Source organism: Neophocaena asiaeorientalis, unplaced genomic scaffold (genome assembly GCF_003031525.2).
Source record: "Neophocaena asiaeorientalis asiaeorientalis breed wild unplaced genomic scaffold, Neophocaena_asiaeorientalis_V1.1 scaffold155, whole genome shotgun sequence".
Lineage (NCBI taxonomy): Eukaryota > Metazoa > Chordata > Mammalia > Artiodactyla > Phocoenidae > Neophocaena > Neophocaena asiaeorientalis.
In genome coordinates this window covers 7121379-7149354 of record NW_020173040.1, presented here as the reverse complement: position 1 = coordinate 7149354, position 27976 = coordinate 7121379, and the positions used below count along the sequence as shown (strand labels likewise).

Below are 27976 nucleotides of genomic sequence, written 5' to 3'. Positions count from 1 at the left end.
CTCTTAAGATCACATATATTTCAAATAGGTGAATGTGGGGTTAGGTGAATCAGTTTCCCAGACGTCAGATATAATCTCAAACCTCACTAAGTTCATTCAGTATTTGTTCAGTGGTCATAAGAGTGGCATGAGGGAATAAGAGAGGTTTCCTGCTATTCTGCTCTTCTTGGAGATGGGTCTGTGCTGAAAAAGGCCTCCATATCCTCTGCAACTCATCTGTGACAATTGAAGAAGCATCCATGGACTCAGGAAAGAATCTTTAAGCTTTATGAAGCAGTGGTGAAGTCATTATTTTGACAACAGGAGGCTCTAGGAAGGATTTCCACTCTGCCTCTTAGGAACTGCATGACCTTGAGCAAGGTCCTTAGGTGGTGGGCTGTTCATTTGCTCATCTGTTAAATGGGAGTGAAGCTGCTAAGCTGCCAGTGTGTCAGGACGGTTAGTGAGACCACATCTGCAGAACAGTGTGTGTTCTCTAGCGCATGCCCAAGGCTTCTTGACCTCTCCCAGGGGTGGATCCAGGATTGGTGGGGCCTGAAGTTTATACCATATGGAAATGACTTTTTAAAAAATCTATTTTATTCAAGTATAGTTGATTTACAATGTTGTGTTAATTTCTGCTGTATAGCAAAGTGTTTCAGATATATATATATATATATATATATATATATATATATATATATGGGTGGATCCAGGATTGGTGGGGCCTGAAGTTTATACCATATGGAAATGACTTTTTAAAAAATCTATTTTATTCAAGTATAGTTGATTTACAATGTTGTGTTAATTTCTGCTGTATAGCAAAGTGTTTCAGATATATATATATATATATATATATATATATATATATATATATATATATATAAAATACATTCTTTCTCATATTCTTACCCATTATTGTTTGTCACAGGATATTAAATATAGTTCCATGTGCTACCCAGTAGGACCTTGTTGTTTATCCATTCTATGTATAATAGTTTACATCTGCTGATCCCAAACTCCCAATCCATCCCTCCCCTACCAAGGAGGTGACTTTTTAAGAAGAAAGAATACAAAACACAAATATTGGGTATCTAAATAAATGCTTATGTACAATAATGAAAGAAATTGTAAGAAATTACAAATTTTTTTAAGCTGACAACCCTAATGTGAACTCTGGACTTTAGTTAATAATAATGTATCAGTATTGGTTTATCAGTTGTAGCAAAGGTACCACACTAATGCAAGATATTAGCAATAGGGAAAACTGTATGTAGCAGAAAGGGGGCATATGGGAACTCTCTGTACTATCTGCTCAATTTTTCTATAAACCTTAAATAGTCCTAAAAAATAAAGTCTTGATTTAAAAAAAAACACACAGACATATACATACATATATGCTCACCAACATAATGCACATAAATTGAAACAGATCGATCTTGGATGTTCATGACATGAAAATATTCCATTCATAGACAAGAGTACCTTCCAAATCATAAACAAATAATTCAAGAAAAAAAATCCTGACAACACAAAGTTCATAAAAACTCAGAGAAAATAGCATAATGTTTTTGTTAATTTTAAGTGCCTGATACATCTAGAATATATTTTTCCTAAACTTTTTGGCTGAATACTCTTCGATGGCCCTTTCATATGACAACAATTTTGGAAGATCAGTTTCTATACACAGAATAGAAGGATAATCCTCTAGCATGGTTGAGCAAAATTTGATATTTTTTTTAATTAATAGTTTAGAAAAGTTTCTTTTGTCTTCACAAATTGTTTTGGATGATGTCATGTGAATTTTTAATCAAATTTGAGAAAACCTGTATTAAGTTTCTTTCATATTTGCGTAGAAAGATTTCAGGGCATTTCAATTTTTCTTGCACTGTGACCTCACCTGAAATACTTCTCGAATGGAGAATGGGAAGGAAGCCTTGCAAGGGAGGGGCCCTGAAGCATAAGCATCATGGGAAATCAGCCTCCACCCCCTTCCTTACATAATGTTTATCTAACGGTCTTTTGTGTTTAACATTCATGTAGATTAGTGACTCTCCTATGCATGAGACCTTAGTACCTTTGTGGATCTCTTCATGAACAAGAATTTCATTGGCTTCTCTTTTCATCTTTGAAGTGCACAGTGACTTGTGGCCGGGGGTTACGTTACCGGGTTGTTCTGTGTATCAACCATCGTGGACAGCACGTTGGTGGCTGTAATCCACAGCTGAAGTTACACATCAAAGAAGAATGTATCATTCCCATCCCATGTTACAAACCCAAAGGTAAGTTTGTGGTGCATTTTAAAGTTAAATCAAACGGTGTTTTCCAGCTCTCTTACTAATATTGCAGCATTTGAATTTCAACATACTAACTTTCTTATAAAAATTGTTTTACTGACAGATTACAGTAGACCCATCCACCTAGATAAGGAAGTTAGACCTATGTGACTAATTGGTCTGGAGAAGAAACTGAGCTCTTATTGATTCAGTACATATAGAGTGGCTCCTGTCTAGGCTTATATTAACATTTCTTGGTGGGCATAAAATAATTTGATGCAGTCCCTGCTTTGAAGATAAAGGAGAAGGAAAATTCCCACATGCCTTCCACCAGAGTGTACATTTCTTGAGGAAGGAACAAAGCCAGCTTCATCATATGTCCTATCGCCTCCCATGAATGAATGAAGACTTACAGTTCCCAATCTAGATTTATAGATGCACTTAGAAATTATTTTGTAGTTCCCATTTGTTCCACATTGAATTAGCAGAAATGGGTAGCATCCATGGGTAAGGAAGTCTTGGCATCATCTTTTGGATGTATGTTCCTCTCTAGACATGATTATTTCCATGTACGTACTTTAGTAAGGTATTACCAGTCCTCGTGACAAGTATTTCCTTTTGGAAATGGAAAAAGAATTACTCCCAAGTATCAATGCCAAGGAGTCTTCCTTAGTACTTTGGAGAGGATGAAAAAATTCTTCTTCATTATTTCTGGGTGCATTATTTACGCAGATAGCCTCATAGGCAACTAACTATTCAAAAAATATTTGATGATGTCTGTCTTCCAGAAAAATCACTGGTTTCCATGCAAGGTACAAACACTGATTATATAACTTCTTTAGTGAAGTCTTTTCTCCGTATTTCTGTAGTCAGTGGTACTTTTATAGCCACTTTCTTAGTGTCTGTGATTTCCCTGAAGCAGTCCAAAATTATTTCCTTTCTCATTTCGTAATTAGATTGTTTCTTTCTTCACATCTTAGGAAGCTTCAAAGGACAGAGAGGGGCACCAGCTTGCTCCTGCAGGCCAGTGGTAATTAGTAATCATTTCCCTCAACAATTATAACAATTAAAGTTTGAATAAACCATAGCACTGACTCTCCTCCTCCCAACTTTCTAAGCCTTCTATGGTATTTGCTTTTCTCTATTAATTTCCTCATTCAATGGGCAAAAAACTGTGTGGAAAAAGAAAACAAATGGATAACGGTTGAAGTAAGAGCTTTAATATGTAAACAACAGATATTGGTACTGATTTATAAAAGGCATTTTTGTGCTAACTTGGAGAATGTATTCAACTGTGTCATGGGGTTGTTTGGTTGCATTTTGATAATGTGTTAATTAAAAAAATGTATGACAGAAATTTTTGGTTCCATCCAGAAGCCACTTCATGTACTGTGCATTTGAAAAGCGTGACCTCTTAATTGATGAAATCTTCAGCAAATAACAATCACATATCCAACTCTTGAATGAGTAACAATAATTAAGCTCGTTGTTTATGTTCCCTTTTTGTCAGAAAAAAGTCCAGTGGAAGCGAAATTACCTTGGCTGAAACAAGCACAAGAACTAGAAGAGACCAGAATAGCAACCGAAGAACCAACGTGAGTCCAGGACCTTTTATGGAAGTAATCAGAGCATAGCCAGCTAACATGATATATGTAATTTTTGTACTCATTGGAGTACAATGATATGTTTCAAATCCAAATGACCTGGATTTGTAGACTCTAGAGAGCTTGAGCTGGCTAGAATTCTTCCTTATTTCACAATTCAGCAGTCCTGCTTTGGCAGTATCTGTGAGAAGCCCAGAAAAGAACAGTGCTGTTTAAGTCAAAGCAGACCCAGTGGTCTGTAGTTAAGAGACTGAGGATAATTCCTAGATCTAGATTAACACGTATGATTTGACCAAAGACCATCATTAAACAAACAGACAGTATTAAACAAATAAACCAAGTCATTCCATGGTTAAGTCATGGCCAATGTCTATAAAACCAGTTAGGCCGAAATGCATCAGGGTGGCCTGAGTGCTTAAAAGAAATTCCAGAGCTGCTGTGGTATGGGGCAATGGAAAGAGTATGGCACTACAAATCTTGGAGCCTAGTACCACCACTTTTAACTATGTGACCTTAGAGAAGTCTTTAATTTTTCTGTGTCTCATTCTCCTTACTTATAAAATGAGCAGGCTGGGCTTGATCTCTCTAGGGTTCGTCCCAACTCAAAAATCCAATGACTTCTATCCACATGGGGTTTGGCAAGTCTGGATTGTAATGGTATCCATGGAAATAAAGTATTAAGTGCATATTAAAGAAACATTCTGGAGGTGGAGGTATAGGGACCTAAAAAGAACAAGGAATCAAAGACGTTGAATCTAACCCAGCAATCTAGAAGAACAACAGCGTGAATGGTAGACTTGAGGAATTGGATGGGACGGCTGATTCCCCATCAGGCATGTGAAGTCCTGGTGCTGACAGGCTATCACAGGGAGAGTGATTCACAGGGTGTCAGAGGAAAGGGGATCTCAGAGATGATATGGCTGGTCTCCCTCTCAGAGCAGGCATTTCTTCTTCAACACCTTCAGCAAGGGCAGAGTTCACTGCATTGAGAGACAGCTCATTCTTGGGTTGGACAACGTGAGTTATTTGCAAGAATTTTTTTTCCTGTTGAGCCAAAGTACAACCTCCTGCAAATTTCTGCTTTCTGAAACAGAGAAAAACACATCTATGCTGCATCCCACGTGACAAGTTTTCACAAATTTGCAGAAAGCTGGGTCCCAAGAGCACTGTCTTTCCCAAGCTCGTCATTCTTAGCCTTTTCAGCGGTTTTCACATGTTGTTTTTAGATCCCTTACCAACCCCATTGCTTTTTTCAGAACATTCTCTCATTTGTCAGTGTCCCTTTTAACTGTAGTTCAGCCCAGCAGTGAGCCCCTCCAGGAGCACATGAATTCCTTGTCTTTGAGAAGGCTCCATGCCTCTAGTGATGCGGGCCAAGGGAATTGGCACATCACACTTACGACACATGCACAACTTTTCCACATGAACTACTGTCCGATCTGGATGTGAACCCAGAAGACACTGTGGACACCGTGAGGTGAATGACCCCAGCGTGAGTGATTGAAAAGAGAAGCGTGTTTGGCTTATGATGGAAGCATGGAGATCTAGAATTGGAGTCAGAAGAAGTGGAGCATGAAGGAGTAAACCCAAGGAAAGCTCACTGTTAGAAAGACCAAGGGAGCAGAGCATTTAAGGAGAGGTGTAGCAGGTAGTATTCAAACCTCACCGAAAGCCAAGGAACAACGGTGGGGACTGAGAAAAGGCTGTTTTGTTTGACAAGAAAGTCTTTCTCAGTTAATTTTAGAGCAGTAGCATTCAAAGCGTAGAGAAGTAAAACGTTGCAGAACTTTAAGTAATGAATTCTGAATTGGAAGGAAATGGGGCAATGGGTATTTGACTACTAAAGAAGGAAGACTGGTGGTCAAGTTGATGGAAAGGAATGGTTATATGTATGTGTTCGATTTTTGTTGTTGTTTTTCATCTGAAGTTAGGACAGCCTTAAATGTATTAAAAAGATAATAAGGATTTTAGACAAGTCAGTTACCGTCTCTAGACTTCCCAGCTGTACAAGGAGGGTGTTAGGCTAAAAGCTAAAACCTTCTCCCAGCTCTCACCTCCTATGATTCTGTGAGGGAAGGAACCTATAGAAGGAAAGGGACTTTTGAGACACCTGCAAGGGAGTCTGTAGCTGTCATATAAGGACGGTCATGGAATTCTCAGTCTTGAATGATGCATCCTACCAGGGTCTCTTCTCAAAACACAGTTAGATCACAATTGCTCGTCCTTCTGCTTGTCCTCTCTTGGTTGAGTGGTTTGCTCTCAGTTCCCCAGACTAGAAGCCTGCAGTCATCCTTGCCTCTTGCTCATTCTTCCTTTATCTGTAATTAACTGCTGAGTTGTGCAGTCGTATCTACTAAAATCTTTCTCTGTTGCAGCTCCTTCTCTCCATTCCTACTACCATCCTGTCCAGGTCCTGAAATCACTAGCAGGACACTTACCACAGCCTTCTAATCTGCTCCCCACTTGGTCCCCTGAAATCTATCCTCTAACCCAAAGTAGTGTAGCTAAGGCACAAATCTGATCTTTCTTACAACGTTCAGAATATCCCAGTGTTTCCCCATCCCCCCGAAGACTTACGCTCGTTCACCAGGCTAACAAGCTGTAGCAGGGTGTTAGCCTTCCCAGCTCCCAGCCTCATCTCTGACCTCTTCATTACTTTGCTTTGAATGGGAGGCTCCAGCCACACTGGACTGTTGGTTGTTCCTTGCCGGCAACAAGCTGCCACTCACCTCAATCCCTTTAATCATGTTTTCCTCTCTATTGGGAATGCCCCTCAACTGCTGTGTTTTTTTTTTTTTAATATTTATCTATTTGGCTGCGCCGGGCCTTAGTTGCAGCACGTGGGATCTTTTCATTGCGGCGTGCAGGATCTTTACTTGCGGCATGTGGAATCTAGTTCCCTGACCAGGGATCAAACCCAGGCCCCCGGCATTTGGGAGCACGGAGTCTTAGCCACTGGAACACCAGGGAAGCCCCTCGCTTGTTTTGTTGTTGTTGTCACTGTTTACTCTTTATTTTAACATCTTTATTGGAGTATAATTGCTTTACAAGGGTGTGTTAGTTTCTGCTTTATAACAAAGTGAATCAGCTATACATAAACATATATCCCCATATCTCCTCCCTCCCAATCCCACCCCTCAGGGTGGTCCCAAAGCACCTAGCTGATCTCCCTGTGCTATGTGGCTGCTTCCCACTAACTATCTATTTTACATTTGGTAGTGTATATATGTCCATGGCACTCTCTCACTTTGTCCCAGCTTACCCTTCCCCCTCCCTGAATCGTCAAGTCCGTTCTCTACATCTGCGTCTTTATTCCTGTCCTGCCCTTAGGTTCTTCAGAACCTTTTTTTTTGTTTTTTAGAATCCATATATATGTGTTAGAATACAGTATTTATTTTTCTCTTTCTGACTTACTTCACTCTGTATGACAGACTCTAGGTCCATCCACTTCACTACAAATAACTCAATTTTGTTTCTTTTTATGGCTGAGTAATATTCCATTGTATATATGTGCCACATCTTCTTTATTCATCAGTCGCTGGACGCTTAGGTTGCTTCCATGTCCTGGCTACTGTAAATAGATCTGCAGTGAACATTGTGGTACATGACTTTTTTTGAATTATGGCTTTCTCAGGGTATATGCCCAGTAGGAGGATTGCTGGGTCATATTATAGTTCTATTTTTAGATTTTTAAGGAACCTCCATACTGTTCTCCATAGTGGTTGTATCAATTTACATTCCCACCAACAGTGCAAGAGGGTTCCCTTTTCTCCACACCCTCTCCAACATTTATTGTTTACACATTTTTTGATGATGGCCACTCTGACGGGTGTGAGGTGATACCTCATTGTAGTTTTGATTTGCATTTCTCTAATGATTAGTGATGTTGAGCATCTTTTCATGTGTTTGTTGGCAATCTGGTATCTGCTTTGGAGAAATATCTGTTTAGGTCTCTGCCCATTTCTGGATTGGATTGTTTGTTTTTTGGATATTCAGCTGAATGAGCTGCTTGTATATTTTGGAGATTAATCCTTTCTCAGTTCCTTCATTTGCAAATATTTTCTCCCATTCTGAGGGTTGTCTTTCATCTTGTTTATGGTTTCCTTTGCAGTGCAAAAGCTTTGAAGTTTCATTAGGTCCCATTTGTTTACTTTTGTTTTTATTTCCATTTCTCTAGGAGGTGGGTCAAAAAGGATCTTGCTGTGATTTATGTCATAGAGTGTTCTGCCTATGTTTTCCTCTAAGAGTTTGATAGCGTCTGCCCTTAAATTTAGGTCTTTAGTCCATTTTGAGTTTATTTTTGTGTATGTTGTTAGGGAGTGTTCAAATTTCATTCTTTTACATGTAGGTGTCCAGTTTTCCCAGCACCATTTATTGAAGAGGCTGTCTTTTCTCCATTGTATATTTTTCCCTCCTTTATAAAAAAAATATATGGTTTTTCTCCTTCAGTGTTTTAATATGGTGTATCACATTGATTGATTTTCATGTATTGAAGAATCCTTATATTCCTGGGATAAACCCCACGTGATCATGTTGTATCATCCTTTTAATGTGTTGTTGGATTCTATTTGCTAGTATTTTGTTGAGGATTTTTGCATCTATGTTCATCAGTGATATTGGCCTGTAGTTTTCTTTCTTTGTGACATCTTTGTCTGGTTTTGGTATCAGGGTGATGGTGGTCTCGTAGAATGAGTTTGGGAGTGTTCCTCCCTCTGCTATACTTTGGATGAGTTGGAGAAGGATAGGTGTTAGCTCTTCTCTAAATGTTTGATAGAATTCACCTGTGAAGCCATCTGGTCCTGGGCTTTTGTTTGTTGGAAGATTTTTAATTACAGTCTCAATTTCAGTGCTTGTGATTGGTCTGTTTATATTTTCCATTTCTTCCTGGTTCAGTCACAGAAGGTTATGCTTTTCTAAGAGTTTGTCCATTTCTTCCAGGTTGTCCATTTTACTGGCATATAGTGGCTTGTAGTGATCTCTCACGTTCCTTTGTATTTCTCAGTGTCAGTTGTAACTTCTCCTTTTTCATTTCTAATTCTGTTGATTTGAGCCTTCTCCCTTTTTTTCTTGATGAGTCTGGCTGATGATTTATCAATTTTATCTTCTCAGAGAACCAGGTTTTAGTTTTATTAATCTTTGCTATTGTTTCCTTCATTTCTTTTTCATTTATTTCTGATCTGATTTTTATGATTTCTTTCTTTCTGCTAACTTTGAGGGGGTTTTGTTCTTCTTTCTCTAATTGCTTTAGGTGTAAGGTTAGGTTGTTTATTTGAGATTTTTATTGTTTCTTGAGGTAGTATTGTATTCCTATAAACTTTCCTCTTAGAACTACTTTTGCTGCATCCCATAGGTTTTGGGTCATCGTGGTTTCATTGTCATTTGTTTCTAGGTATTTTTTGATTTCCTCTTTGATTTCTTCAGTGATCTCTTGGTTATTTAGTAGTGCATTGTTTAGCCTCCATGTGTTTGTATTTTTTACAGATTTTTTACTGTAATTGATGTCTAGTCTCATAGCATTGTGGTCGGAATAGATACCTGATATGATTCAATTTTCTTAAATTTATCAAGGCTTGATTTGTAACCCAAGATATGGTATCTCCTGGAGAAATTTCCATGAGCACTTGAGAAGAAAGTATATTCTGTTGTTTTTGGATGGAATGTCCTATACATATCAATTAAGTCCATCTTGTATAATGTGTCATCTAAAGCTTGTGTTTCCTTATATAGTTTCATTTTGGATGATGTGTCCATTGGTGAAAGTGAGGTGTTCACGTCCCCTACTATGAATGTGTTACTGTTGATTTCCCCTTTTATGGCTGTTAGTATTTGCCTTATGCATTGAGGTGCTCCTATGTTGGGTGAATAAATATTTACAATTGTTATATCTTCTTCTTGGATTGATCCCTTGATCATTATGTAGTGTCCTTCTTTGTCTCTTGTGAAATTCTTTATTTTGAAGTCTATTTTGTCTGATATGAGAATTGCTACTCCAGCTTTCTTTTGATTTCCTTTTGCATGGAATATCTTTTTCCATCCCCTCACTTTCAGTCTGTATATGTTCCTAGGTCTGAAGTGGGTCTCTTTTAGACAGCATATATTTGGGTCTTGTTTTTGTATCCATTCAGCCAGTCTGTGTCTTTTGGAGGGAGCATTTAATCCATTTACATTTAAGGTAAATATCGACATGTATGTTCTCATTACCATTTTCTTAATGTTTTGGGTTTGTTATTTTAGGTCTTTTCCTTCTCTTGTGTTTCCTGCCTAGAGAAGATCCTTTAGCATTTGTTGTAAAGCTGGTTTGGTGGTGCTGAATTCTCTCAGCTTTTGCTTGTCTGTAAAGCTTTTAATTTCTCCATCAAATCTGAATGAGATCCTTGCTGGGTAGAGTAATCTTGGTTTTAGGTTTTTCTCTTTCATCACTTTAAATATGTCCTGCCACTCCCTTCTGGCTTGCAGAGCTTCTGCTGAAAGATCAGCTGTTAACCTTATGGGGATTCCCTTATGTGTTACTTGCTGCTTTTCCCTTGCTGCTTTTAATATTTGTTCTTTGTATTTAATTTTTGACAGTTTGATTAATATGTGTCTTGGCATGTTTCTCCTTGGATTTATCCTGTATGGGGCTCTCTGTGCTTCCTGGACTTGATTACCTATTTCCTTTCCCATATTAGGGAAGTTTTCAACTATAATCTCTTCAAATATTTTCTCAGTCCCTTTCTTTTTCTCTTCTTCTTCTGGGACCCCTATAATTCGAATGTTGGTGCATTTAATGTTGTCCCAGAGGTCTCTGAGACTGTCTTCAATTCTTTTCATTTTTTTTTTCTTTATTCTGCTCTGCAGTAGTTATTTCCACTATTTTATCTTCCAGGTCACTTATCCGTTCTTCTGCCTCAGTTATTCTGCTCTTGATTCCATCTAGAGTATTTTTAATTTCATTTATTGTGTTGTTCGTCATTGTTTGCTCTTTAGTTCTTCTAGGTCCTTGTTAAATGCTTCTTGTATTTTCTCCATTCTATTTCCAAGATTTTGGGTCATCTTTACTATCATTATTCTGAATTCTTTTTCAGGTAGACTGCCTATTTCCTCTTCATTTGTTTGGTCTCATGGGTTTTTACCTTGCTCCTTCATCTGCTGTATGTTTCTCTGTCTTCTCATTTTACTTAACTTACTGTGTTTGGGGTTTCCTTTTTGCAGGCTGCAAGTTCGTAGTTCACTTTGTTTTTGGTGTCTGTCCCCAGTGGCTAAGGTTGGTTCAGTGGGTTGTGTTGGCTTCCTGGTGGACGGGACTAGTGCCTGTGCTCTGATGGATGAGGCTGGATCTTGTCTTTCTGGTGGGCATGACTGCATCCGCTGGTGTGTTTTGAGGTGTCTGTGACCTTATTATGCTTTTAGGCAGCCTCTCTGCTAATGGGTGGGGTTGTGTTCCTGTCTTCCTAGTTGTTTGGCATACGGTGTCCAGCACTGTAGCTTGCTGGTTTTTGAGTGAGCTGGATCTTAGCGTTGAGATGGAGCTCTCTGGGAGAGCTTTTGCCATTTGATATTATGTGGAGCTGGGAGGTCTCTGGTGGACCAATGTCCTGAACTTGCCTTTCCCACCTCAGAGGCACAGGCCTGAAACCCAGCCAGAGCACCAAGACCCTGTCAGCCACACGGCTCAGAAGAAAGAGAAGAAAAGAAGGAAAGAAAGAAGGAAAGAAAGAGTGAAGGAAAGAGAGAGAAAGAGAGAGAGAGAGAGAGAGAGAGAGAGAGAGAGAGAGAGAGGGAGAGAGAGGGAGAGAGGGAGGGAGGAAAGAAGGAAAAGAAAATAAAAAGAAATAAAGCTATTAAAATAAAAAATTAAAAAGTAATAAAAAAAAGAAGAGAGCAACCAAACCAAAAAACAAATCCCCGAATGATAACAAGCTCTAAAAGCTATACTAAAAAAAAAAAAAAATACCCCCTAGGACAAATGGTAAAAGCAAAGCTATACAAACAAAATCACGCAAAGAAGCATACACATACACACTCACAAAAAGAGAAAAAGGAAAAAAATATCTATATTTTAAAAATAAAGGTAGAGAGCAACCAAATCAATAAACAAATATACTAATGATAGTAAACTCTAAATACTAAACTAAGATAAATTTAAAACCAGAAACGAGTCAGTTGCATACAGCAAACCCCATGTCTGCAGTTGCTCCCAAAGTCCACCTCCTCAATTTTGGGATGATTGCTGTCTATTCAGGTATTCCAGAGCTGCAGGGTACATCAAGTTGATTGTGGAGATTTAATCCGCTGCTCCTGAGGCTTCTGGGAGAAATTTCCCTTTCTCTTCTTTGTTCCCACAGTTCCTGGGGCTCAGCTTTGGATTTAGCCCCGCCCCTGCGGGTAGGTCGCCAGAGGGCGTCTGTTCCTGCCCAGACAGGATGGGGTTAAAGGAGCAGCTGATTAGGGGGCTCTGGCTCACTCAGGCTGGGGGGAGAGGGGTATGGAGTACGGGGTGAGCCTGCGGCAGCAGAGGCCGGGGTGATGTTGCACCAGCCTGAGGCACACCCTGCGTTCTCCGGGGGAAGTTGTCCCTGGATCATGGGACCCTGGCAGTGGCGGGCTGCCCAGGCTCCCGGAAGGGGAGGTGTGGGTAGTGCCCTGTGCTCGCACACAGGCTTCTTGGTGGCTGCAGCAGCTGCCTTAGCGTCTCATGCACGTGTCTGGGGTCCGCGCTGATAGCTGCGGCTCGCGCCCGTCTCTGGAGCTTGTTTAGGCGGTGCTCTGAATCTCCTCTCCTGGTGCACCCTGAAACAATGGTCTCTTGCCTCTTCAGCAGCTCCAGCCTTTTTCCCAGACACTCTCCCAGCTAGCTGTGGTGCACTAGCCCCTTCAGGCTGTGTTCACACCGTCAACCCCAGTCTTCTCCCTGGGATCTGACCTCCGAAGCTGGAGCCTCAGCTCCCAGCCCCCACCCGCCCTGGCGGGTGAGCCCACAAGCCTCTCGGGCTGGTGAGTGCTGGTTGACACCCATCCTCTGTTTGGGAATCTCCCTGCTTTGCCCTCCGCACCCCTGTTGCTGTGCTCTCCTCCGCGGCTCTGAAGCTACCCCTCTCCGCCACCCGCAGTCTCTGCCCACAAAGGGGCTTCCTAGTGTGTGGAAACTTTTCCTCCTTCACAGCTCCCTCCCCAAGATGCAGGTCCCGTCCCTATTCTTTTGTCTCTGTTTTTTCTTTTTTCTTTTGCCCTACCCAGGTACGTGGGGAGTTTCTTGCCTTTTGGGAGGTCTGAGGTCTTCTGCCAGCGTTTGGTCGGTGTTCTCTAGGAGTTGTTCCACGTGTAGATGTATTTCTGATGTATTTGTGGGGAGGAGGGTGATCTCCACGTCTTACTCCTCCACCATGCTGAAGGTCTCCCCCCTCACTTGGTTTTTAAGAAGGTTTTTTTTTTTTCCTTGTTATAGAAAATTTCAAGGCTGTATAAATGAGGTAAGAAGAGTGTAACGAACCCCCATGTGTCCATCACCCACCTGCAACAGTTATCAACTTGGGGCCACTCTTGCTTCATCTACACTACTACCTCCAGTCCACTGGGCCATTTTGGAAACACACCCAGACAGCATACCATTTCATTCATAAATATTTCAGTATGTAGCTCTAAAATAGAAAGACCTTTTTTGATAACCACAGTACCACTTTTTAAAGTGTGGTTCTCAAATTGCTTCCTGTAGAAGCATCTGTGGTGCTATTTAAAATGCAGATTTCTGGACCTCACCAAGTCAGACATTCTGGGAGTGAGTCCCAGTCACCAGCACTTTTTTTTCCTTTTGGCTCTGCCAGGTATTTTTTAAATTGTGGTAAAATGTACATAACCTAAAATGGACCATTTTAACCCTTTTTAAGTGTACAGTTCATTGATATTAAGTACATTGACATTGTTGTGCAACCATTACCACCATCCCTCTCCAGAATTTCTCATCATCACCAACCCAAACTCTGTACCCACTAAACACTGACTCCCCACCCTCCTGTTCCTACCCCCAGCCCCTGGTAATCTCTGTTCTACTTCCATCTCTATGGATTTGTCAGCAGCATTTTTAGCAAGCACGCTGGGTGACTGGGGGTGGGGTGCATCCAAATTTGGGAACCATTGGGTCAGATAGCCCTGAGGGTCCCTTTTAAGTTCTGAAAATATGGTTTGTTTTACTTAACTGGAAAAGGCCCATATCGTGTAAGCTAAGCAGGTTCCAGCCCCGTATCCATCCCCAAGCCTGCATGAACTGTCAGCCCAACCCGACTTTGCTGGTGGCTCTTCCAGTCCGTATTCACTGTGCAAAGCTGGTTCACCCTTTCCTCCTGTAGGACACCACTTCTTTCTTCCCATCATGGAAAACTGAGGCCCCGGCACCTGTTCCCGGGCCTGAGCGGCTGCCTCTCTCCACCTTCCTCCCTGTTTCCCTCTGTGGTCTCTCTGCAATTTTCCTTTATAATTCACGCTGTCTGGCAGCTTCTGGCCTGTTTCTGGCTGTCTAGTGTGAAGTTTATGGTTTCCTCCTACCACTTCTGACTCTAGTCATTCCCTTGATTTCCAAACAAAACCACAACATATCTCAGCTTCCAGTTCATCCTTTTATTACCCCTGTCTCTTGTGGTTTGGGGATGCTTGCTTGTTGACAGTGAGCTGTATTTCAGATCCCTTGGGGAAAGCCTCCCAAACCCTCCTGGAGGAGCTTAATATTTCTGCCTCTGTGGTTAACTATGGCCCGAGCTCTGAATTTACATAGAAAGTGGATGTTCAAAAGGCTTTTCTTTTTAATTAGAAAAATAAAAATTATAGCTTATAAAGCTAAGCCAGGGAACTGCAGTTTTGACCTTCTTAACTTTCAGCTGTGGAATGTGTTGACAGTTGATACGGTTCATTGTTGTTTTAAGAGTTCTTCCCTGGAGCCTTCCTAGTTTCTACGGGATTCACAACACTTCCTTAGTCATGCTGCCCTCCCTCCCATTTTTCATATATGAGAACCAAGGATTTAGAACACTTTGTGTATTTTCTTCACTGCTATTTTAGCTTCTGCATTTGTGCTATTTGTATTTGCTAAAATCAAATTAGGTTATGTTTCAGGCAGCTGTTTTTCTCACAACAACTGCAGTAAACAACTAATATTGAGGACTTCTTTTGTGCCAGACTGTGTTCTAAGTGTTCCATGTGGATTAACTGATTTAATTCTCACAGTGACCCCATAAGGAGGCATTATTATTAGCTTCATTTTAGGGATGAGGAAACAAAGGCATAGATTAAGGAATTATCCAACATTTCAGAGCTATTAAGTGGTGGATGGTGATTCTCTGGCATGTCATACTAGGAAGAGCTCCAACTTTATGTTAGGAGACCTGAATTCAAGTCTCTCCCATCCTTAGGTTGGTCTAATAGGGCAGATAGAGAAGTTAGTGATTATATTACGGTATTGTAAGGCTTAGGAGGTCAGGGATGGCTTCCTGGGAGAGATGGTACATGAAACGATGCCCTAAGATGTACACAGATGTCAGAACAGCATGTCAGGTATCGAGGTTGCATGTTGGCCAACTGGCCTATGGGGGCCACACCTGGACATTGAGGTACTAAGCGTGGAGAGGGGGCTGGAGGAGAAGTAGGTGGTAATGGCAGCTAGGAAAGTAAGCAAGTCTTGGAGGTCTTCCATGGTTCATAAAGGAATTTGGACTTCATCTGGAGGCCGTGAGAGCCATTTAAGGATTTTTAACAAGTGATGTAATCACGATTACATTTTTAGAGAGATCTTTCTGGATGTCTGCAGTTTGTTTCTAATTATTTACTATGCTAAATAAAACTGTAGCAAATCTCAAATTGCCCATCTCTTCATCTCTAATTGTCTCCTTGGGACACATTTGCTGGGGTGGAATTTCTGGGCCAGAAGATAGGCACGTTGAAGGCATTTAATTTCTACTGTCAAATTTCCTTTTTAAAATTTAAACCAAAGATACTATAGTGTTCAGGCAGTGCTGAATCTTGTTTTGTTTTTGGTTTTCCCCCATAGTAATTTTAAAAATGAAATTCTCATTAAATTGGAGGAGATCTTTGTGCATTTTTTTCTGGGAGATTATACAGATGGCATACTCTCTAAGACCCTCTATATTTAAGGATGCCTTTCTTATACCCTCAAATGAGCAGGAATATGAACTCTTGTTTAATAAGCTATCTTCTTTTATTTTCCTTAAAACTGTGGACATATGGCTCTGGATATTGAAAAGGAAATATTTGCGCCTAAACTGTCCTTCCTCCTTGTGTTGTGAACCATTTTTTTTTTTTTTCTGCTTAGATATAAGATTTTCCCCATATACTTAAAATTAGAGGATTTTTCTAGAATAAGTCCAGGTTCTATTTTCTTTTCAATAATTTTGGTAAACAGTGAGGGCTTTTAGGACATAGATTCAAATCTTTCTTGGGTGCATGAAAGTTTTCTTCTGTTGTATTTGTGCCTCTTTTCTGTTATTTTTCTTATTTATTCTAAAGGTTCACCAACTGTCTGTATTGCATCTCTTCTCTATTTTTAACATGTGATATTTTCCCCCACCTCTTTGTCTTTTTTCCTCCATGTTTTGGAAGCACACCTCCCCTTCAAACAAAAGCACTTGCCCTCCTCCTCATTGAATGTATTTCCTACTATTCATTTGGATTTTCTTCTATCATAGAGCAAACTTTGAATTATTTTTGTATTTTTCAGTCTTTTCTCAGCCAAGCCAGAGGTTTTTTTTCCAGCCATGTTTTGACTCCTTAACCCCCTCATTTATCTTTTGTTCTGTAGAATGCTTCCTTGAATTTTATTGTCATTAAATTTTAAGGAGATGCTATACATTTCCTTCTGTTTCTGATAATATTTTCCCCCAAATATGCTTTTCTTTCACTAATACGGGTTACATTCTTCTTCTTTTAGAGTGAAGAATTATTTTATCAAGTGGGTATTGGTGTTTGTTTATTCATTTTTGAAATAAGAAAAGTAAATGCCCCCAAATAGTATTGTTGAATTTTCCTGGCATCCTTTTATTGTCATCTTGGATGATCTTAAAATGCATCTCTCACCTATGATCTCTCACTGCTGAGGCAGGGTAAAATAATGCCAGTAGCTACTTTGTAATCTTTGACAAATTACCCTCAGTTTCCTCATCTGTAAAATGGGAGTAATAACAATACTTCCTGATGGGGTTGTTGTTATGAGTAAATGATAAAATATATGTGAAGTACATAGAACAGTATCTCACACGAATAATAATGCAATGAATGTTAGTTGTCATTTTTTATTGTGTTGTAATTATTGAACTTTTCACTCTGACATCTCATTTAATCCTTACCTAACCCCATTAGGTTGGTACCATTACTGTTCCTATTTTACAGAAAATTACGGCCTTTGTATTTGAATAACAATTTGACTGGACATAATATTCTTGGGACCCAGATTCTCTCTCTCAAAACTTTTGCTCCATCCTTTTCTGGTTTTGAATGTTGTGAGTCTGAAGTCCACCTGACTTTTTATTCTTATAAGGGACTTTTTTTGTAATGCTTATACAATTCTCTCTCCATCCTCAAAGTTTTACTTTTTTAAGCCAGGTATATTCATCTACACAAACGTAGTGCTTTAAGACAACACAAATTTATTATCTCACAGTTCTGTAGGTCAGAAACCCAATAGATTCAACTGGTTTCTCTGGATCCCACTAGGCTGAAATCAAGATGTCTGTCAGCCTGAACGCTCCTCTGAAGGCCCTAGGGTGGATGGAATCCACTCCCAGGCTCATTCAGGGAGTTGGCAGAATTCAGGTGCATGCAGTTGCAGAGCTGAAATCTCCATTTCCTTGCTGGCTGTTGGCCAGGAGTTGTTCTCAACTTCTGGAGGCCTCCTACATTCCTCAGCTCCTGGCCTCTTCCATCTTGGAGCCAGCAACAGCGGGCTGAGTACCTCTCATGCTTTGAATCTCTCTTGCCTCTTGTTCTGCTGCATCTCTCTCTAACTCCAGCCAGAGAATTTTTTCTGTTCTTAAGGACTCATGTGATTAGATTAGGCCCACTAGGATAATCTCCCTATCTTGAGGTCATAACCTTAATCACATCTGCAAAATCCCTTTTGCAATGTAAGGTAATATATTCATAAATTCTAGGAATTAGGGTGTGGACATCTTTGGGAGGGGCATTATTCTGCTGAAAGCTCTAGGTTTTTGTTAATCATTTTTTCATCACTTTTTCCTAGAAGACAATGTACCTTTCCAAGCTGTATTTTAGGCACATTTTTCGCATATTTTATTTATGAACACTTTTTTTCTGTTTCATGTGTTGAAACCTCTACTTGAAGAATCCAGTTGTCTTCAATATTGGATTATTTAGGTTCTCTCTCATTTTATCTCTAAAATCTGCATTAAAAATCAATTTTAGAGAGGTATAATTTACATACAAAAACTGTCTATTCAAAGTGATGAGTTTTAACAGATGTACACAACCATAAAACCCCAGCCCCATTCATGATACAAAACATTCCCATCACCCCAAAAGCTTCCTTTGCAGCCCATCCCTCCTTTCACCCCTCTAATTGCTTTAAAAGCTTCTCTTTTTCTCTCTCTCAACACTGCATTCACTTCCAAGTCTTGCTTCTATGTCATTAATTTGATTTTCAGCTATATTTCTTCTGTTTTTCTTCTTAGTTCTGAATTGTTAGTTTCTAATAATGTTATGTTTCATAGTTTGTTTCTTCAGCTCTATAGTTTTCCATTTTATTCTGTTGTTTTGTCATCTTGTGTCTAAGCTCTCATGTTAGTGAATTGCTCTTCTTTTAAGTTCTTCTATTGTGCAAAGACATAGGGAACATGCTCTGTTTCTCGGGTTTTGTTGTGCCCAGACATTGCTCTTCAAATGCTTGTGTGCAACTGTGCTCCATTCTTTTCTTTAAAAAAAATTACTGTGGGAGAGAAACAAAAACAAAACAAGATTCAGAACTGCATGAACACTATACTATCTTTCCTTTAAATAAAAAATAATACATAGAAGAAGATCATGCTAGAAGATGCATACATTTTGGAGTTGCTGTGGCTCCCCACATCACCTCCCCCAAATCATTCATGGCTGATTTGGACAGCTCTGACATTTGTTTTTTAAGAGGACCCTTAAAAGGATCTTTGAAAGCCAACTTGAGGAAATTCCCAGGTGGTACAGTGGTTAGGACTCTGTGCTTTCACTTTTGAGGGCCCGGGTTCTATCCCTGGTCTGGGAACTAAGATCCCACAATCCCCCCAATTTTTTTTAATTAAAAAATTGAACAGAAAAACAACTTGAAAGATCCAGGACACCTAGAAAGGTATCAAGTGTAACCATCATTTGCCCTGTTGGGAATTGAGGTGAGCCTTCCTCTCAGGATTCTGAATCTACAAGACACAGGAGTCCAGTCTGAATGAAAAAAATCTACTTCCCATTAAAACATAATCCCAAATTTTAAGTTTTTATTACAAAGGCAAAAAGAGAAAAATATTAATGATCATAGACGTACCGTATTCATATGGTGAGAAAGTTCAAACATTTTAAAGCTGCAAAACAAAAAGTAAAAGCCTCCCTTTTACACGCTCCAGTTCCCAACTCTTGCAATTGCTTCCTGAAAAGAGAAATTATATGTAAATCAGCATATATAGACATATAGCTATAAATATATACTATATATAGTATATACACTATATATGTGTATATGTATGCCCTTTTGTGTATTTAGACAAAAGATCATAGTATATATATCCCATACTTATTTCATTTAACAGTCTTCAAGAGAAGACTATTTCTTATCAATCATATAGACTCACCTCCTTCTTTTAAATGACCTCATCTTATTACATTCTGTGGATGCATCTAATCAGTCTCCTCCTTTCCAGTTCTACCGTGGGAAAGCAACAAGCAGAGAGTAAACGTGCAAATATTACTCCAGTACCACCCCATCCTGAGAAGTTAAGCAAAACCTTTCATGGAAAATGAGGATTAGAGAATAGAGTTTCCCACTAACAATTTTCAACCCAGGAAACAAAATGAGGAAAGGGAAGAGTTATTGATATTTCTTTATTGGGCTCATCTAAAGCAGTGGTGTTTCAATTCTGCGGATGGGTATGTGCTGTTGTGTACAACTGTAGGGAAAGAAGCTTAAATGACTCTGAGAGACCCTTGTAACCATATCATTCTGAGATTTTAAACATTAAGCCTTGGAACTGCATTTTAAGCAAACATCTCAGCAGCATTTTCTGAAGTTAGTTAGTACAACATTATCCCATGAATAGAGGCGTATATTCACTTAAGTTTAGGAAATGATGCCCATCATATTCCCCTCTTAAATATGTATGGTATGCATTCATATCATAGTTTTTGGAAAAGTTTTGCAGTAAATAAACCTATTCAACCTTATTGAAAGCAAAGTTTCCCAGACTTATTCTATTACTGCACTCTTTCCAGACTATTACTTATTAATATCTTATGATGCAAATGTTCCTTCAGAGTATCTTTAAAATATACGTCCCTGTTGAATCTATGTTTTAAATTCAGTGCAGGAATCAGTAAACATTTTATGTAAAGAGCCAGATAATAACTATTTCAGGTTTTGCAGACCAAACAGTCTGTATTGCAAATACTCAGCTCTGCCATGTAACACAAAAGCAGCCATAAACAATGGGTGAACAAGTGATCGTGGCTGTATTCAATAAATCTTTAATTATGGACACACATTGAATTTTTTGTCATTTTCACACGACACAAAATATTATCCTTCTTTTTTTTCCCCCAGCCATTGAAAACTATAAAAATCATTCTTAACAGGTAGGCTGGATTTGACCTTTGTAGGCCTTTGGTCTACAGACCAAAGGGTGACGCCCTGTGATTTAGTGGATAATGATTCAGGATAAGAAATAAATGCTTTATGCAGTCAGAGTGGGCAACACCTGGGATATTTTCAAGAAGATTCAGAAGTTTTGTGTATTTATATATTAAATAGAAAAGAATATTAAAGCTTCATCCACTCTTCAGAAAGCATTTGTTATCCTACAGTCTAGCTCCTAAATATCGAGACATTTTAATAAAACTCTGTTAAGAAAGGGTAAGCTCAATAAAGATTTCTTGAATAAATACTGGTGAACATCTCCATATTATAAAAGAAATCAGAGTCGAAATGATCTCTACACAATGGTTTATTTATTACCAGATCTTAAAGAAAACCTTTTAGTGATGATCCACAAAGGTCAGAGCACAGAATTTGAATTATAAAATGGGTACAAAAGTTCAGTGTATCTCTGGTGCAAATTTCTTTCCATGGCTGATGGGGTTGGAACATTTGTCAGCGACACATTTTTGAGCACCAACAAAAGGACAGCATTCCAAATATATTGAATTCCCTCTGGATGAAGTTACTTTTTTCCTTCATAGAATGTTTGTCACTCCTTTTGTGGCCTCTCTTGAATGACTGCCCGTGTCCTCCCCCGACCCGGGGCTCCCCCGTTTCACGCAGGTTCATTCCAGAGCCCTGGTCCGCCTGCAGCACCACGTGTGGGCCGGGCGTTCAGGTGCGAGAGGTGAAGTGCCGCGTGTTCCTGACATTCACACAGACGGAGACCGAGCTACCCGAGGAAGAGTGTGAAGGCCCCCGGCTGCCCACCGAGCGGCCCTGCCACCTGGAACCCTGTGATGAGAGCCCCACCTCCCGTGAGCTGGCCGCCTCCCAGCAGGAGCAGGACAGTGAGATGACTTACGACTGGGAGTATGCTGGCTTCACCCCTTGCACTGCCACGTGTTTGGGAGGTATGTGATTTTTTTGTTTAGGGGACAGTTAGGTCTTGCATTGCGGATGGTTTGAGAAATCACTAAATCGGTTAAGCCAAATATGCAAATTAGTAGAAGTCAAAAGGAGGTTAAGGTTTTGAAATAATAATTGAAAACTATGCCTTTTCTTTCTTTCAGTTTTCATCGTGATTATTCTAGAAAGATAAAGGACTAGTGGCACTGTAGCCTGTGCTCCTTGGCCTAAGCATCCGCCTAACTGAGATGGAGCGAGAGGTCACTGATTAATAGAGAATAAATAGGAAAATGCAGAAATGATTAGTTAAGGCAGTCTTGTGCATAAAACAGAATTACAGATTGAGGCAGCCTGGGATTGCCCTATCTGATGCAACTCTTGGTCAGAAGCCATCCTTAGAAAATATTTAGGTCCATACCTGCACATTGGACCAGAAACCAGTGCAGAGCACCCTGATCACCATGATTTATGTGTGTACGTGTGGGGTAACATGCATAGCCAGGGGACCCTGTTAGGATTAGGAAGTGGTAATATAGTCAGGGGACCCCACTGGCGTGGAAGTTGGCCCCAAGGCGCTTTAAGCATTCCAGGATCCAAAAGGAAGTGGATGAGCAGGGCGTGGGAGTCCAGATAGTCATTCTCTCTCTGTTGGAAGGAAAAAGACAGAAATAATCAATGGGAAACCTAGATCCTCTACTAACATGAAGGAGACTCATCTCATCAGGAATCCAGGCCCCTGACATCCTATCACTGACTCTTGACTGCGCCTTCCTGCCAGCTGTCGTGGCTAAAGTTGGGGGCTAGAAATGCTCTGACTTCAGTCCCAGCCAACGGTGGAAAAGATAAGGAAGCTATTGCCTTAGGAGGCCGTTGGCTCAAGAGCAGGCTCCACTCCTCCTGGCGGCCCCGCACCCATTAGGAGCTCCCAATCGGGTCTTAGAGCTCATGGACCAGTCATTGTGCCCAAGCCTCTCCTCTTTTGCCCCTCAGGCTCTTGAGGACATTCTTAATCCTTGCCGTCCAATCACTGTGACTTCATGGTATCTGTCTTTCTCCTTTCTTGTCTAATCAACCTGTAAACCCACCTATCCTAGACACCAGCCTGTCAATAGACCCAGATGAGGTGGTGTGTGCTTTACCCCCAGGTTTCAGCTAAGCTACTGCCTTTCGCCTGGAGGTACCATGTGCAAGTTAGGAGAAGAACCCGTATCTGCCTCCAGGTTCTCTCTATCTCTTACTTGCTTCTCCCTGGTTCCTAGAAGCCCATCCCAACTAGCCAGGAATTTAGCCTGGTTCACCCTAAATGTCTGCTGTGTCTCTTCCCTTCCGGGCACGTAAGTCTCAGTTACCTGCACACTGCCACGTGTCTGCTGTTGCCCCAAAACCTAACTACTGCTCCCTCTGGGTTCACGGTCCTGGCCACATCTTTTGTTATATCTTGGAAACCTTAAGACTGATATGCCCTTGGCAGTCTGGGAGCTAGTACTTTCTTGATGAATCTGGGGAAACCCTCTAGAGATAGTCACTGGGATGCTAAAATGTTCTCCTATTCAATTGCAATTATAGATGTCTGGAACTTTCTACTACATGACTACAGAATGCAGCTATCTCTACCACTTCTGAGCCACTACATTGCTGTATTTTCACCAGAGACTTGGAGCTTTGTCTTTCATTATGAGAGCAGAAATAAGCCCTGCTATTGCTTGCATACCCCAAAACTACTGTGTTAATCTCAGGCTTTTAATACTGCCATTGATAGAATTACTGTTGCATCTAGTACTTTGTCATCCTTGACTTCAGTTCTTTTCCTGACTGGGAAGGCCCTCTCCAGATGGGAAAATATGGCTTGTTGGGTCCTTGGAACTCAACAGGCTACTAGGAGTTGCCCAAGGAAAATTGACCAGGTAAATTCTGATTCAGTTGGGAGAGTCTATTAGACCTCATTTTTGGAGCCTGGTGCCAAAATGTTAGGATCTGCTGTGTTCCCAGTGTCCACTAAGACAGCCCTAGTTTCCACCTCCAGGATGCCTGGATCCCCCTGGAATGATTTTCTGTTTTTTTGGTAACAACTTTATTAAGATATTAATTCATATACCATACGATTTATATATTTAAAGTATACAATTTGGTGTCTTTACGTATATTCACCAACTTGTGCAGCCATCATCACGATCAGTTTTATAAAGAACACTTTCCCCCCAAAAGAACGCTGTATCCTTAAGAAATCACTCCCCATTTTCCCTCAAGCCCCCATTTCCCTGCTAGCAGCAGCCTCTGGCAACTACTAATCTACTTTCTATTTATTCTGGACATTTCATATAAATGGAATCACACAACAAGTGATCTTCTGTGACCCCTTTCTTTAACTTAGTGTGTTTTCAATGTTCATCCACGTTGTAGCATAAGTCAGTACTTCATTTCTTTTTAGGACTGAATACTATTCCATTGCATGGCTATATCACATTTCACCATTCATCAGTTAGAATTTGGATCATTCACATGTCTTTGGTAATTATGAAAAATACTGCTCTGAACATTCATGTTCACATTTTTGTAGGGACATATGTCTTCATTTCTTTGGGGTATATACTTAGGAGTAATAGCATGACCAGGATCTGTTTAAAACATAAAAGTTTTTGTGAAACTTGACTAATGCAGTTTATCCTTATGGGCACTGTGGACCTTTTGGCCTGTTGTGAGGAGAAAAATGCCTTGCTCATGTCAGAAATGCATTTCAGTATTCAGATGGTTGATGGGAAGGTGTCCATTTATCTCTGACATCCTCTTGTGTATCTGGAATGCATTTTACATATTTTAATAGCCCTCAACTTGGTAATCTTTCAACTTTTAGTTAAACAGAATTCAGCCTTGTGAGGGTGCCTTGAGTTGTGTAATTAAGAATTATATCATTGGGCTTCCCTGGTGGCACAGTAGTTGAGTCTGCCTGCTGATGCAGGGGACACGGGTTCGTGCCCCGGTCCGGGAAGATTCCGCGTGCCACGGAGCAGCTGGGCCCGTGAGCCATGGCTGCTGAGCCTGCGCGTCCGGAGCCTGTGTTCCACAACGGGAGAGGCCACAGCGGTGAGAGGCCTGCGTACCGCAAAAAAAAAAAAAAGAATTATATCATTAAGATGATCCTTGGATACCCACTAACCCAAATTTTACAGTTGGGGAAGCTGAGGATCAGAGGGCATCACACAGTCCAAAACAGAAAACGAACAGCTTAATTGTTGTTCTTTAGAGAGGGTTGATTGAACTGTCAGCGCTTATAATAAGCCTCTTAACTTTGTAAAAAGTAATGTTTTTAATTTCTTGGGTTCAAGCTTAAAATTTCCTTTTAAATACATAACTAAATTCTATAAAAACTGGAAAGCTTGGAGGATTATAAAATCCTCTATAAATGCAGGAAACCGGACACCTGCTGTGTGCTGGACTCCATGCTCTGCACTTGCTTCTGGGCTCAGTATCAGGGTATAAAATGAAGGCATAGTCCTTGTCCTGATGGAGTGCAGCTTTTGATTATTTTGGCTTTACTGTCTCTACTCCATTACTTACAGGCAGTGATACTTGCCTCTCCATGATCCATTTTAATGTGGTTTTAGAGGCTTGGCCTCTACAAGTCCACTTATGTGTGGTTTTGAATGTGGGTTTTTAACCCTCACCCTGGATAATAGGCAGGGTAAGTCTGCAGTGACTGAAAACCACAGGAAAGTAGAATTTCCACAGGCATATAGTTATTTCTTCAACATTCCTGTTTCTGTAGAAAAATAAGATACGCAAATTATAGATTTCCAGAAAGATAATGCATGTGGGATCTTCCTGGACCGGGTCACGAACCCGTGTCCCCTGCATCGGTAGGCGGACTCTCAACCACTGCGCCACCAGGGAAGCCCACGGTCACATCTTGATATTGTGTATTTGTATATTCTAACTTGCCTTCACATCATACAGGGAATAAAAGTAAATCCGTTTGTTGTCATTACTGATGATTAAGAACGTTTTACAAATCTGCTTTCATACTGGAGTGGCAACAGAGAATTCTTTTTCAATTCCCAAAAGTATGAAGCATGCAGACGTATTCAATTTCCGTCTTCCAGAGTGTGTGTATGTATGTATGTATACAGCATTGTGTTGTGTGTGTGTATGTGTGTGTGTGTATGTGTGCGTGTATACATACATGTACATTCTGGAAGTTATGCTTACCTTTTTAATACCCTCTGGTAAGGTTTTGTAATTTACATCATAAACATTCCTCACTAAAGTTTTCTTTGGTATCTTATATTATTTGTTGCATTTATGACCTTTCATTTTCACCCTTGTATTTTCTAAAAGCACAGGCTAGTAGCATACACATGGACTTTGAGGCCTGGCCCCATTTTTGAACCCTAGTTCTTTCACTCTCTTTGGGCTAGTTATTTAAGTTTGTAGAGGTTTATTTTTGTAAAATGAGAAGAGCCATATCTACCTTATTAGGAGTAATGAAAGGATTAACTGTTATTCTTTTTTTTTTTAAACATCTTTATTGGACTATAACTGCTTTACAGTGGTGTGTTAGTTTCTGCTTTATAACAAAGTAAATCAGCTATACATATACATATATCCCCATATATTACTTAGCCATAAAAAGAAACGAAATTAACTGTGATTCTTAAACAAGGTTATGTTGGAGAGGTGTTTAATCACAGTGCCTGACACATGGTATATGATAAATGTTGGTGGGGTGATTGGTTTATAATATAATAATAATAGGTTATTCATCTTATATTAGAATACTGTTTTTTTCCCCTTTTTAAAAAAAATCTGACTAAACTGCTGAAGCCCTTAATGCATCTAACAGTTTCCGAGTGCATTCTTTTGAATTCTTCAAGTAAATAATCATCTGCAATTAATGATGATTTTTCTCTTTCTATTTCCAATAGTTATTTATCTTGTTTATGTTTTATATCTTACTGCATTGTCCAGAATTTCAAAAACGATAGTAAATAATGTGGATAATGCTAACTTTGCCTTGGTCTTGACATTAGCGGGAATCTCTCTATTGTTTCATTCAAAAACAACAGCTTATAAATGTTTAGTGCACGTTTCTTTGTGCCAAGCACTTGGCTAGGTGATACGGACTCAGTAGTTCCTACCTTTGGAACTCAAATCTAGTGAGGGAAATGTGTTACTCACATAATCACACACACATGTATGTACAGTTACAGCTGGTTATAGCAGCTACAGAAGAAGTGTGTGGTGCTATAAAAGCATATAATAGGAGGAATTTGACCTAATTAGGGAAGTCAGGGAAAGCTTCCCTAAGAACAGTTACACTCGAACTTAAATCTGAAAGGTGAGGAATTAATTAAGCAAAAGAGAGGTTGGAGATGGTGGTACAAAGAGAGTTTCCAGCAGAAAAAAGATCATGTGGAAGGGCCCTACGTGGCGGGAGGGCACATGGGACATTCCAGGAGCTGAAGAAGTCGGTCACAGCTGGGGTACTGAGAAAGACGGAGTTTAATGTGAGATGATGCTAGAGCGGAATGCAGGGGCCAGACAGTTAAGGCCTTACCGGCCGTGTTGATTTGGGTCTTTATCCCAAGATCGATGAGAAGCAATTCAAGTCATTAAAGTGGGAGTTAATGATCAAATGTTTATTTATTTCAAAAAGGTTAGTCTGGTTGTATTGTAAAAAAGGGATTAGAATGGTTCATAGCAGATGTAAGAGGGACCATCAAGGAAGCTTTTGCTGGTCCAGGAAAGAGCTTGGGCTGGAGTGGTGATGATGATGGAGATGGAGTGAGCAGGTGACTTTGAGAGATGTTGAGAAGGGAAAAAGTCTGTCAGTGGAGTGGCCAGTGGGAGTGAGGTGGCGGGTCTGAGTCCTAAGATTCTTTTCTGAGATGATGAGTGCCGACAGGCGGTCCAGTTTGGCAGAAAGAAATCATGACTTCAGTTTGGACATAATGATTTTAAAGTGCCTTTAGACTTCCAAATGGAGATGCTAAAGAGAAGTTGAATGTGTGAATCTGAAGCAAAGTGGCAAGATCTAGTCTGGAAATATGTAGTTACGAGTCATCTGTGTACGGAGAGGATTGAAGCCAGGGGTATGTATGCAAATCTTCAGGAAGAGCACACCTGTGAGCCGTGGGGAGGATCTAAGAATGATCTTTGAGGAAATTCAACATCTGATGGCTGGGTGGAGGATACTGAGCCACAGATGTCAATGCAATGAAGAGGTCAGCCAGATAGGAGCAAAACCAGGAGGGAGTGGTGTGGTGGGAACCAGAGTCGGCTACATTGAGGCCACTGAGAGGTGAAGTGAGGTAAACTGAGAATCAGCACCGGGTCCAGCAAGGGGA

The 27976-nt window shown here is 40.2% G+C and overlaps 1 protein-coding gene across 1 annotated transcript in view; it reads left to right on the top strand.

The window, feature by feature from the left end:
• The window catches only part of ADAMTSL3 (ADAMTS like 3), a 358752-nt gene that overhangs the window by 224628 nt on the left and 106148 nt on the right, over positions 1-27976 (top strand). The window contains 3 exon segments of the mRNA XM_024742722.1: positions 2114-2261; positions 3766-3850; positions 21351-21640. Of these exon segments, the coding sequence (XP_024598490.1) occupies positions 2114-2261; positions 3766-3850; positions 21351-21640 (523 nt within the window).